This window comes from Lampris incognitus, chromosome 19, assembly GCF_029633865.1.
Source record: "Lampris incognitus isolate fLamInc1 chromosome 19, fLamInc1.hap2, whole genome shotgun sequence".
Classification (NCBI taxonomy): domain Eukaryota; kingdom Metazoa; phylum Chordata; class Actinopteri; order Lampriformes; family Lampridae; genus Lampris; species Lampris incognitus.
The window spans coordinates 16,015,049-16,029,180 of record NC_079229.1 but is presented as its reverse complement, the minus strand read 5'-3'; the positions used below and the strand labels follow the sequence as shown (position 1 = coordinate 16,029,180).

The 14,132-nt window shown below is 42.6% G+C and overlaps 1 protein-coding gene across 1 annotated transcript in view; it reads right to left on the bottom strand.

Moving 5' to 3' along the window:
- tpk1 (thiamin pyrophosphokinase 1) overlaps positions 1 to 13,315 on the bottom strand; it is a 188,536-nt gene extending 175,221 nt beyond the window's left edge. The window contains exons 1-2 of the mRNA XM_056299627.1: positions 13,281 to 13,315; positions 10,724 to 10,808 (exon numbers count right to left, since the gene is read on the bottom strand). Of these exons, the coding sequence (XP_056155602.1) occupies positions 10,724 to 10,766 (43 nt within the window). The 5' untranslated portion in view covers positions 10,767 to 10,808; positions 13,281 to 13,315. The remainder of the gene's footprint in view (positions 1 to 10,723; positions 10,809 to 13,280) is intronic.
- Positions 13,316 to 14,132: the final 817 nt, after the last annotated feature.

Below are 14,132 nucleotides of genomic sequence, written 5' to 3'. Positions count from 1 at the left end.
ACGTCTGTGTACAACTTTGCAACACATGGGAGGGGAAAAAGAGAGAGAGAAAAAAAACATCTTGTCAGAACACCCAGCATAAGGGAATTAATATCGTTAACCAAAATGTTTGCTATTTGTTATTAGTTCCTTTTTCTTTTTTTTCTTTTTTTTGGAAATTACTGTGGAAAGAACCGGTCATTTACTGCAAACACAGGCTGACCACCCAGACAGGTAGTAGTATTGTCAGAGAAAGTCCCGGCTTTCTGAAAAAGAGTTGGTCATTTGCCCTGCAACAAATATTTTTCATACGGGATCAGTCTGTAACAATGACAAACAACAGTGTTCTATAGACCACGATAAACACCGAATTTTCAAAGGTGAAAAATTACAAAACCTTACCAGCTGCAGTCAGCTGATCCTATCTGGACTGCAGGGTGTGGTCTGAAATGCTTGAACATCCTGTGTGTGTATGTGTGTGTGTGTGTGTGTGTGTGTGTGTGTGTGTGTGTGTGTGTGTGTGTGTGTGTGTGTGCATAATTCACTAAGGCTGACCTGCAGCATGTCAAGTAACTCCTTTCAGTTAAAGTGCCTTGACTTTCCTTCTTTAAGGGTGGCCCATCACTGTCATAGTAGTAATTGTACACTAAGAAATCTGCATACTTGGACTCCCTGCATTTATAACGTCAAAGTTCATTTGAATGGCTTGACCTTGGTCACGCCAAGCGTAACTGTTACAACTAAAAAAAAGCTTATCCAGAGCACGGCAGGTGCTGAAATAACCTTACCCTCACACTTTGGCTTTCATAGCTAAATTTGTCCTCTCTCTCTAAATATGCAGAAATGTTTCATTGTACCTGTCTCCATCTAATTTTGCACTTCTTTCCCCATCCTACACTTTGTTCCTCTCTTGAACCTCATTCATCCGTCCCTCTCTTTTTCTTTGCCGCTAATGCAGTTCCCGGTGCTACTATTTCAGAATCTGGACTATTCTATTCACCGATAATGGATGAAATAGTGAAAGGGGGAAAAAAGGCATTAACTGACATCATCGCAGAGAGCTGCCAGAAAAACCTTGACGCACTTAAAAGAGCTCCCTCTCCCGCTGATCTTCACACTCAGCTCTTTACATTCATCCTTCTTTATCGCTCCCCTGGTTGCTTTGATGAAAGGTGCGTTGCCGCCTACTTTTACAGTTGTTTTCTTACCATTACTAAAAAGTGACATGCAAGCTTTTATGACTGCACCTCACAACTCGCCCTCTAGTTATCACCACAACTATACTTAACTATGTGGCTTAATTATTTTCCTTCAGAGCTCAGTTTCTGCTCAGTTGCACTGAAGAGCAACAGTACCGGAACCTGATGGTTTTTACCTTTAAATGCATTAAGTGGAAAAATATGCTTGTGTATTTTCCTCAATTTTTCAGCCATGTATTTTAGCTATTTCCAGTCATGAAAACCGTAGAATGACTGGTGATATTTTTCATGTTGATATAAACTCTAAGTCACAAGTTTCCCAATTTCTCATATGTTGCCACATACATATAAAAACTGTGTGTGTGTGTTTATATATATATATACACTACCGTTCAAAAGTTTGGGATCACCCAAACAATTTTGTGTTTTCCATGAAAAGTCACACTTATTCATCACCATATGTTGTGAAATGAATAGAAAATAGAGTCAAGACATTGACAAGGTTAGAAATAATGATTTGTATTTGAAATAAGATTTTTTTTACATCAAACTTTGCTTTCGTCAAAGAATCCTCCATTTGCAGCAATTACAGCATTGCAGACCTTTGGCATTCTAGCTGTTAATTTGTTGAGGTAATCTGGAGAAATTGCACCCCACGCTTCCAGAAGCAGCTCCCACAAGTTGGATTGGTTGGATGGGCACTTCTTGCGTACCATACGGTCAAGCTGCTCCCACAACAGCTCAATGGGGTTCAGATCTGGTGACTGCGCTGGCCACTCCATTACCGATAGAATACCAGCTGCCTGCTTCTGCTCTAAATAGTTCTTGCACAATTTGGAGGTGTGTTTAGGGTCATTGTCCTGTTGTAGGATGAAATTGGCTCCAATCAAGCGCTGTCCACTGGGTATGGCATGGCGTTGCAAAATGGAGTGATAGCCTTCCTTATTCAGAATCCCTTTTACCCTGTACAAATCTCCCACCTTACCAGCACCAAAGCAACCCCAGACCATCACATTACCTCCACCATGCTTAACAGATGGCGTCAGGCATTCTTCCAGCATCTTTTCATTTGTTCTGCGTCTCACAAACGTTCTTCTTTGTGATCCAAACACCTCAAACTTGGATTCATCCGTCCACAACACTTTTTTCCAGTCTTCCTCTGTCCAATGTCTGTGTTCTTTTGCCCATCTTAATCTTTTTCTTTTATTGGTCAGTCTCAGATATGGCTTTTTCTTTGCCACTCTGCCCTGAAGCCCAGAATCCCGCAGCCGCCTCTTCACTGTAGATGTTGACACTGGTGTTTTGCGGGTACTATTTAATGAAGATGCCAGTTGGGGACCTGTGAGGCGTCTGTTTCTCAAACTAGAGACTCTAATGTACTTATCTTCTTGCTCAGTTGTGCAACGCGGCCTCCCACTTCTTTTTCTACTCTGGTTAGAGCCTGTTTGTGCTGTCCTCTGAAGGGAGTAGTACACACCGGTGCAGGAAATCTTCAATTTCTTAGCAATTTCTCGCATGGAATAGCCTTCATTTCTAAGAACAAGAATAGACTGTCGAGTTTCAGATGAAAGTTCTCTTTTTCTGGCCATTTTGAGCGTTTAATTGACCCCACAAATGTGATGCTCCAGAAACTCAATCTGCTCAAAGGAAGGTCAGTTTTGTAGCTTCTGTAACGAGCTAAACTGTTTTCAGATGTGTGAACATGATTGCACAAGGGTTTTCTAATCCTCAATTAGCCTTCTGAGCCAATGAGCAAACACATTGTACCATTAGAACACTGGAGTGATAGTTGCTTGAAATGGGCCTCTATACACCTATGTAGATATTGCACCAAAAACCAGACATTTGCAGCTAGAATAGTCATTTACCACATTAGCAATGCATAGAGTGTATTTCTTTAAAGTTAAGACTAGTTTAAAGTTATCTTCATTGAAAAGTACAGTGCTTTTCCTTCAAAAATATGGACATTTCAATGTGATCCCAAACTTTTGAGCGGTAGTGTATATATACACACACACATATATATATGGGCAGCACGGTGACACAGTGGTTAGCACACAGTTGCCTCACAGCAAGAAGGTCCTGGGTTCGAGCCCCGGGGTAGCCCAACCTTGGGGGTCGCCCTGGATTATTCTCTGTGGGGCGTTTGCATGTTCTCCCTGTATCTGCGTGGATTTCCTCCGGGTGCTACGGTTTCCTATCACAGTCCAAAGACATGTAGGTCAGGTGAACCAGCCGTACTAAATTGTCCCTAGGTGTGATGTATGTGGGTGTAGGTATGTGGGCCCTGTGATGGTCTGGTGGCCTGTCCAGGGTGTCTCCCTGCCTGACATCCAATGACTGCTGGGATAGGCTCCAGCATCCCCGCGACCCTGAGAGCAGGATAAGCAGTTTGGATAATGGATGGATTGGATGGATATGCGCACACACTCACACACACACACACCCACACACACATACACACACACACTATAAGGACCTTTACACACCGGGAACTTGGACAATAAGTGACACGAAAATGTGAAATACTCGCCTGCGAATATTTCGCATCAAAACTATTCATACCTGCAGCAATATGAATTTGTGACAGAAACCCAGCTTTCCGTTGCAAATTCGCGAGACATGAGTGGACCTCAAACTGCAGGTTCAGGTACAGCGGAGTGGTGCATGGGGATCTCTTCCTCTTCCCTTTGGGGTCGTGGGGGGACCCCCGCCTGTTGCCAGTGCGGCCCATGCCGGGCTCACTTCCTCCACTGTGGTGCACGTGACTGGCTCTGGTTCAGCAAGGAGGGTTTGTCTTGCTACCAACTCTACTACATCCAAAAGTAAACTACATAAGCTACTCACTATCCTGATACCCTGGTCATCTGGAAATGCTCCTCCACATGTTGTGCTTGATTTCAATGTCTTAATTTCTGTGTCCTTTGTCATTAGGAGTTGTGATGTGATATCCGTCCTGCTCAATGTGATTGGCGGACGCCTTTATTCGCGGTGCAAAAGCTCAGAAAAATTGACCTCATTCTGAGAAAAAAATTACGTCACTTTTTCCGCCGCGTAATCTTCCTGTTCTGTGTGAAAGTACAAAAAGAACAGTTCAAAAAAATAGATCGATGTGCGAATTGATCGCACGAAGAAAAAAAACACCCTCAGTGTGTAAAGGCCTTTAGAGATGCACCAATCGATTGGCCAGTGAATTGATTCCGACAATTTTCAGCTTGATGAGCTATGACCGGTGACTGGCCTATCATGGGCACTCTGACCGGTCTGTGGCTATGCAGCCCCATACGCAGCAGGGTACAATGCATTCTGTGTTCTGACGCATTCCTCCCTTAACCGTCATTTAAATGTTCTGTGACTTGTGCCACAGTAGACCTTCTGTCGGTTTGGACCAGAGAGGATAGCCTTCATTGCCCTCATACATCGATGAGCCTGGGGCACTCAACACTCTGTCGCCGGTTTGTGGTTCGTCCTCCTCGAACTACGGTCAGTGGGTACTCACCACTGCTGACTGGGAGCACCCACGAGCCTTGCTGTTTCAGAGATGCTCTGACCCAGTCGTCCGACCATAACAATTTGGCCCTTGTTAAAGCCGCTCAGGTCTTTACTCCTACCCATTTCTCCTGCATCCAACACATTGACTACGAGAACTGATTGTTCGCTTACCATCTAATCTACCCAGACCTTGACATCTGCCCTTGATTAGAGATGATCAATGTTATTTGGTTCACTTGTGAGTGGTCATAATGTGTTGGCTCATCATTGTATACATCGCCGCCAGTTGTACTAGTCTTCCTCCAAAGAGTACTATTTGCAGATACACACCCTTGATTCTAATGTATGGTCTCCACTGGCTTGGTTGACTTGGTGTGAAAAACCGTGTCCTTATTTGTATGTCTTAGTGACTTTGTTGTTGCAGCAGGCTCTACACTGTTATTGAAAAGTAAACATCTTTGGAAGGTCACCCGAAATAAAATCAACCAGAACTCTACTGCAGGAGCGCGAGGACAAAAAGTGAGGAACAGCGGTGCAGTGGTGGGTGGGAAGCATTGAAACGGAATGAGGACACCAGGAGGGATGAATGAAAAGGAAAAGGAGTAGATTTGTCAATCTTGTCTCAGTGAACAAAAGACAAGCTCACCCAGCCGTGGCTTTTTAAGGGACAACCATCTCGCACAAATGCACACATACACAAGTGCGCTTGTGCATAAAGTACACACAATGAAGAGCACGGCATTGCATGATGTTGAAGGATACCTCACCTTGACATCCTTTTAAAATGATGTGAGAGAGAACAAACGCCACCCACACATAAAACAAAGGCTCATATTTGCAGAACTGGTATGTATAATTAAAATATTGGCATATTATTGGCTATTCTTGAGCAAAAGGGGGTTAAAAGGCTGATATCCCGCAGCAGTCTGTCATTTGGGAAATCACCAAAGTTTTAATTCTGTCATTTTAATCTTCAGTAGCACACAAGGGACAACCATGTCATCGGGATGATAAGGTTGGTTCTGTTCTGTTACCACGCATCTCTGGGTTTTTTGAGTTTTACACAGAATCCAAAAATCAACAACGCCACCCTTGTATCCTGGCTGAAATCACACACTCACGCACGAGCACATACATATGTGAGTAATACATACGTCAACACCCATAAAAACAAATGCAGTGTTGCTTCTCTGGTTCAGTCAGTTGATTTTAGCGGTTTTGATACATGGTCATGCTACAGCAGTAATCAAGACAGAAATGGAAGGAAGGAGAAAGAAAGATGCGAGAGAGAATGGGTGGGGGGGATAAGATGGCACAAGGCAGACCAAGAGACAGACAGACACACATGCTATCGGGCATTGTTTGACAAAATGGTAAGAGACGGACAAAGGAGAAACAGAGGAATCATATGTCTTTTTTCCAACCCCGTAGGCCTAATCTCTTTACTAGCCCGTTGACCTTCACAGTTCTGGGTAAAACCTGCCTTTTGGGTACAAATCTCATTCCAGCTGACCCTCCTCCAGACTTTAGGGAGCAGACATAAGTCCTGACCTCAAAACTGTGGATAGAGGTTGCTAGAGCCAGAATTTGCTTCTCTTAAAGTCTGCAGGCTCGTCTTTCTTGCAAGCAGATTTGACTGCCTCTCTCATTTTCTCTCTCTCCTCCTCTCCCTGGGCATCAGAAGGGCTTCACTATAATACACTGTTTGCATTTTTATATGTGACACAACTTGGTAAACCTGGAAATGGAAAAGATAAAAGAAAATGGAGAGAAGGACAGAAGTAATTGACCAACCACCCATGGTAAAGAGAAACAAGTCTACTGTGAGGTGGCTCCCGTGAGCCTCCTTCTCCCGTCCCACAGTACACATTGGGGTCAATCTCACTTTCAGGACTGTGGGCAGAGCCTCTCATCCACACCACCACTGAGTGTTGGTTTAAAAAGAAAAAAAAAGGTGTTACATCATTATATGGAAAAAACTGAGGAAAATACAATTGTCCAATTCAATGTATATGTATGTATGTGTATATATGTACATATATGTATATATGTATATGTGTATGTATGTGTGTATGTATGTATGAATGTCAACATGTTGATAGTTTAATAGACTGATATCCATAGTTTCTTTGAATATGTAAGATGTAGGTAAGTTTCTTTGTTTGTGGCACGTTCCAAGTCCCTGTGGCATTTCTCTTCCTCCTCCTTCTCATTCTCCTTCTCCTCCTCATTCCTGATTAAATAAAGCTCTTATTAATTGTAAATGGGTAGTTTATCGTTGTGATGTCTAAATTCTGTAGACATGTTGGTTATTTTGCCATTAACAATGTATTCGATTCTCTCAAATGTTGCATGAAATATAGTGGATGACATTACTTTAATATTTAATTTAATATACTTTTATTAATCCCCGTGGGGAAATTCATGCTTTGCATTTAACCTATCCTAGCTGTGTAGCTAGAAGCAGTGGGCAACCGCCGTGCAGCACCCGGGGACCAACTCCAGTTTGTCTTGCCATGCCTCGGTCAGGGGCACAGACAGGAGTATTAACCCTAACATGCATGTCTTTTTGATGGTGGGGGAAAACCGGAGCACCAGCAGAAAGCCCACCACAGACCCGGGGAGAACATGCAAACTCCACACAACTCCACGCAGAGGATGACCCCCAAGGTTGGACAACCCCGGGGTTCGAACCCAGGACCTTCTTGCTGTGAAGTGACAGTGCGAACCATGGGGCCACTGGTGAGTTCTAGAGACTTTTTAGGCCACACTGCTCGTAACTCTTTAGTAGTGAAATATACCCTTATGAGCCTCATGCCTACTAAACACACAGGAAAATACTTGGTGTCAACCAGAGACCTCTTTAAATGTGTAGTGTTGTGTGAAAAAGCATGTGCCAAGTGCTGGGAGCAGATAATTGGTGGGTGTGTCTATGCAATGTTTCATGGCAAAGCAAATATTCCTCGTATTTTTCTGTTATGAACAATGTTAATTCATGTTTGTTGGCTTTCACTTTTCCTCTCTGCCTTGACACAGTAAATGTAAAGCTCGCAGATCCCGCCCCGCCGTCACTCTGAATGGTTGGTGACACTAGAATTGACATCAATGAGCTGTGCACTTCAGTAAAAGGTGGAAATGTGGGTGTCTGGGTAGCGTGGTGGTCTATTTCATTGTCTACCAATACGGGGATTGCTGGTGCGAATCCCCGTGATACCTCCGGCTTGATCGGGCATCCCTACAGACACAATTGGCCATGTCTGCATATGGGAAGCCGGATGTGGGTATGTGTCCTGGTCGCTGCATTAGTGCCTCCTCTGGTCGGTCAGGGTGCCTGGGGGGAGGGGGAACTGGGGGGAATAGTGTGATCCCCCACGTGCTACGTCCCCCTGGCAAAACTCCTCACTGTCAGGTGAAAAGAATCGGCTGGCGACTCCACATGTATCGGAGGAGGCATGTGGTGGTCTGCAGCCCTCCCCGGATTGACAGAAGGGGTAGAGCAGTGACCGGGATGGCTTGGAAGAGTGGGATAATTGGCCAAGTACAATTGGGATAAAAAGGGGCAAAAAAAAAAAGAAGAAGATGGAATTGTTTCAACTTTGCAAACAGGTGAAGTGCTCAAGGTGTTTGGCTCTCAAAGGTTTAAGATCCCCGCATTGGGTTGAGAGTGCTCGAAGTGCGACTTGTCCGTAGAACACAACACAGAAGTACAGGCAGTGGCCTAAAGGCCTTTGCACACCTAGTCCAACTTTTCCATCTGAAATTTTCACACGCTTAAAATGAATACATCACATTTTGTACATTAAGTTTAAACGCCAACCCCGTAAACGGTCTTCCGTCAAAAATATTTTCTGAATAGTTTCGATTTTCTGCTTTTTTTCCCCGCAACCGCCGAAGGAATCTCATAGTTCGCAAATACACTTTTCCTAAGGCATAACAAGGTGTGTATGTCCTTACCATAAACATACTGCAAGACTGTAAACAGCCCTCTTCTTTTTAATGCGTGGTTTGGGTATTGTTGCTGTAATAAAACTGGGCAACAAACATCCTGAAGTAAATTTTGAAGTGAAGGGGATAGTTATGCGCATTAGCGTAGGAAGGAGGGGTCTGCAGCCCCCCTAGTGGTGGGTCCAGCCCCCCTCCAGTAGTGGCAGGTGGCTGTGCAACATCTTAGACCCAACAGTATGGCTAACTCTTCCTAACGTAATGCAAAACAATAAAACATATTTTTATTTTAAATGGTGGGCTAGGGCAGTGTGAAATGTAAATTTTTAATAATAAAACGAGTAAACGCTCCATTCCAAATCTGCTACACACGCACCTTACAAATAAAACAATGAGTCATACTGTAGCGACCAGGGGAGGCGGTCGCTCTGACTGTCGGTGGTTCTGTGCAGGGGGAGCGCAGTGGCTGATGGGACTGTTAATGTTAGATTTAAAACTGTGTTTTAATGATGTGGTGTTCACATTGTGGTTATTCTTGTGTTGTTGTTTTGGGGCTTCAACTAAGTAGGAGACCATTTACTGACTAACTGACTGTAGGACCATGATTGGGACTGATGTCGCCACTTGGGACATAGGGGGGGACTCGTGCCGGTGTGATTAAAGAGCACTCCCGGGGTCGTGCAGTGTATGGGGCACGGGAGTTGTGATTAAAGAGGTCTCTGCCTCTTGACTCGTTCTTTCATGCCGGCTCGCCACAATACTCTTTGTTTTAGTAGGCAACCCCCCTACTTAAAACATCTTCCCACACACCTGTTCTGTATCAGCTGGTGAAAGTCACCCTGATCTTGATGCATTCTCAGAATTAGATGTAGCCTAATTTGAGTTGTATTTTCATTTCTCCTCAGAGGAGAGAAAACCACAACGTCATCCACACAGATTGTGTATTGCAAATTTTAAACAAACAAATAATAATAAAACCACATCCGACTTCATTATGTGCAAGGTTTCTGTGCGTAATGACTTTTTGGATAAGAGATTAAAAAAAACACATGGGAAAATTTTGGACTTGGTGTGCAAAGACATTAAATCTGCTGAACCCAAACTCTTCATTTGCTCAAACAGTACTGCGTAACATATATTATGTGTGTCCTTGTTTTGTTTTGTTGTTTTTTTTAAGGGGGAAAAAGAAAAACAGGTCCTATTGATATTTGCTTGGGCAGGTTGTCTCTGACATCATTTCTTGCTACCTCGGGATCATCTCTGGGCAAAACAGTCTCATCCAAAGCAAGTTGTGCAAGTGAGATAAGCTCCTTGCTTCTGGAAAAGAGATTTACGAGCTACAAGCTGTTTGTTTTTATCTGTGTGTCCTGGACCTGAAATTTGTGGAGTTCTGTTTTGTTGCTTCATGATAACAGACATTTAATTGTTGAGCTGATTTTTTTTTAAATTTTTATCAATTGTCTTAATTCATGGTGATATTTTTGAAATAATTCACTGCTTGAAATAATACCAAATGCCATTTTATGTACTTTGTCAGCTTGCCTGATCTCAGCCTCTCTTCTTCCAAAGCCAGACAACACAGAAAATCCCACCAAGCAGCAAAAATATTGTATTCACCTTAGCACCAGACAAATGCAGACACAAACACAGGCTCATTCACATGCACACACATACACATAAACACATAAATTCATGTGTACACACACATCTACCACCCACACACACACACACACACACACACACACACAAACACACTGTCAAGAAACTGTCCGTGGCTTGTTTGCTTTCATTCCCTCAAGAGTGTTTATGTGTCAGAGAGTCTGTGGAAAACATAAGGAGAGGCAGGCAGGTATGGCAGTATTGCGGGTGTGTAGTGTTGTGTTTGAGTGCACGCGTGTCAATAAAACAGATAGAGATGGTCTAGCTTTGGTCATTTGCTGCAGTTTTCAGGTGTCTATAATTGCGGCAGTGTACATGTTCGTACGCAAGGGCTCGCTCTGCGTGTGCATCTATTGAACCTGATTTTGTGTGCGTATTTGCATGAGTGAGTGGGTTTGTGTGTGCATGCATGCTTGGCTTGAGGGGAGTGGATGCGTTTTCCCACACAGTACCTGAGGGTAGAAGACAGTCCAAAAGCGTCAACTCTTCATCCATGACCGCCGTCTGCAGATGCCCCGTGTTAAGGGGCTTACTCAGCTGGAATGGAGGAGAGGTGGAGGTGTTATTGTCACTATTTTCCAGGCCTTTTCACTATCTTTTCTTCTTTACTTTTATATTCCCTACCATTATGTATTCCCCTCTCTCTTTCTGCCTTCCCACTCTGTCTTTTACTTTATTTAACGTGCCATTCTACCTCATGACATGAAGCTCTTATCTGTCTTACCTCTCTACCAAGTTTGCCTGAAGCCTACCTCTGGGCTGATAATTCTCCACTGAGACATGAGACAAAGACAGACAGACATACACATGCATGCATGAAAAACGTACAGAGTGTAGTATATTTGTAAGAGGCTACCAGCTGATATGTTGCCACTGTATTAAATACAAGTCCCTCAAGTCAATTTAATGAGAGCTGGGCGGAATAAGATAGTTAAGACCTGTTGGCTGAGAGCTAAAATATATACCTGGTTAAATGACCCGATGCAATTAAAAATTAACGCCCCATGAAATCAGTTTGGTTTGCAGAAAGAAAAAAACAAAACAAAAGTGAGGGTCCTGCTGTTTTAAGACACTGCAGATACCACCTTCTGCAGTTTAACTGAAATGCACACAATTGTACTTGGATGACACACTCTGAATTGGACTTAATGTACAGTAACAAGTAAAAGACTGCAGGAATAAGCTTATAATGGACTCATTACAACCCAAACCTACGACGGTTTGGGTTGTAATGAGGTGATTTTGCACCACTTCCCCGCAACTTTGCTGAAAATGTCAGAAAAGGTAATGATGCAATACGGAAAAAATGTAGCATAGGGTACCAGTCTTGAACAAGCACAAGGTTAGAATGTCCTATGACCTTTTTCATTCATTGGTAAAGATACGTTCAAGTTAAAATAGTCATAAGTATATAAGCGAATAGTTGATTAAAGAGTGGACAAGTAGTCTCAATTTGTTCATTTTTAATTTTCATAAAGGTTGATTCATGTGTGCCAGCCAGGAAATAAAAAACATTGCTTCTGCGCACTAAACCAATGAGGACTTTAAGATAGAAAGAAAAGAAAAGCAATTCTCTGAGAAATACTGTAGACTTATGATAATGTAATAATATATGTTGCCACGCAAATCAAAGCCAAGAAGAGAAAAATAAGAACATAGAGAGAAAACTGTTTTAAATCTCTTTTCGCAAGAGTAAACTTACCTAAACTAAACAGAGGTGAGCATTTATGTTGGTCTTTAGTTATTCGTGCTCACATCCCTTCAACAATAAACCCAAACCTTGCATGTCCACTCAACTAGACAATGTAAATTAGACCAGTTGGACTTTTACCCCCACAGAATGACTCTGGCAAAAGCCTGAGACTAAAAGCATTATTTCAAGGAGTTGTCCAACAGTGGTATAGTTGCAAGCACTTTCACAACCAACTTCTCAAACTGACCGGTAATACAATGAACCTAAGCTGACCGATATTCTTTTCAAATGTCCAAATTTTACAATTAGAAATTTAGGAATTCTATTAGTTTTATAGTTAAATTGATTTCCTTTGGTATTATGTGTTCTTTCTGAAAACATGATAAAATGATCACAGCTGTAATGCATTTAGTAGAAGATATATTCATAAGAAAAATGCATTTGAACCATGCTTCACATCTCATAAGTGTGAAAGTCAGCTGAGCAATTTTGAAATAACAATTCTGACAATGATTTAAGGCTTTCTGAAATGGGCAGATTTGGAAATTAGGTGGCATAAATCTGTGGCTGCATTTATTGAACCATTTTACCAGATCCAAAGATAACACAAATACCAACACCTTTCAATGACACAAGGTCTAAAGATGAGAGTAAACGTCTTTGCCATTATGTCAGAATTCTACAACACATTGAAGGTCTTCAGGCCTATTCCGTTGTTTTCATATTTTTATTCATGTAGAGCAGCAATCGGCAAACATGCAGTCAAATAAATAAATGTGAACTGCCTTCAGACTTCCTTGTACGCTCGGAAAAAGCACAACTCGTACACGGGCGCGCGCACACGCCAAATCCACTCATCGTTCCTCCGTTTCTTCCTTTTGTTTTATTGGACGTCACAACGCTGTCCCGAGCCTTATAAGCGTCAGACACCCCCTTCACAACCAAACGACCCCGAAAAACACCCGTGACATTCGAGAAACGGACTTTGACAAAATCTCCCTTCACCTGCAAGGCTTTGAAAAGTAAACAAGTACGCAGTGACTTCTGCAATATCTTTATTTCAGTCAAGCTTTACGGTTTAAGAGATGTCATATCTGAAAGGAAGAGAGGCTCCTGGGCACGCAACACATCCTCGAAACCAACAGAGAGGATTGCAACTATTCCCTTTCAACTCGTTGCCTAAAGCGGCTACACAATTTGGCACGACACGACATTTTACACATGGACAAAAACGATTAGAACAAGACTTAAGTGAGCTCTGACACGACGTCTTTCATATCACGCTCGCTCTGCGTAAATACACGCGGGAGACTTACCGGCTGAGGCGGCTCTACGTGTTAGTTCCTGGTTAACTTTGTAAACAGTCAACGAGAGCGGCTGGTCTGCACAGAGCTGTCCCCTATCACAGAGAATAGGCCTGCAAACTCTGTAAGGGGACACCTAGAGGACAAAATGGGAACAAAATTTTTTCTGCACCATCTGGTCTATGACATGGACACGGGGGGCATTATCAATGATTAATCGATCTGTCCAATGCTGTTGTTAAACCAACATATGCACAAAGATTTAGAACTGACGCCACAAGGAATATTACACAGACAGAGCTGAAGGAAACTTGAAGCACTGAGGACATTTTTTTTTAGATTTGAGTGAATAACACTCAATAATACAAAGGTATGGTACTTTTTTTTCTGGAACTCTTCGGAACCTGTTTAAATTGTTAATGATAAATATGGTTGGTAATGCTCCAACTAGCCGCACAAGGGTTCAGTTTATGCATGCCTCATCTCTCTCTCCCTCCCTCACACTCGCTCTCTCTCTCTCTCTCTTTCAAATTTCAAATTGAATTGGCTTCATTCGCATGACGTAACGATGTATATATTGCCAAAGCAAGGGCTTAAACATTGAAAAAAGCTAAACATTCTCTCTCTCTCTCTCTCTCTCTCTCTCTCTCTCTCTCTCTCTCTCTCTCTCTCTCTCTCTCTCTCTCTCTCTCTCTCTCTCTCTCTCTCTCTCTCTCTTTCTCTCTCTCTCCTTGTTCTTCCCTCACTCAAGCGCATAATCAATTCAATTCAATGATGCTTTATTGGCATGACTGCATTATTTACAATGTTGCCAAAGCCGGTGACAGCAAAACAGGTCAACTGAGCAAAAAATAAATAAACAAA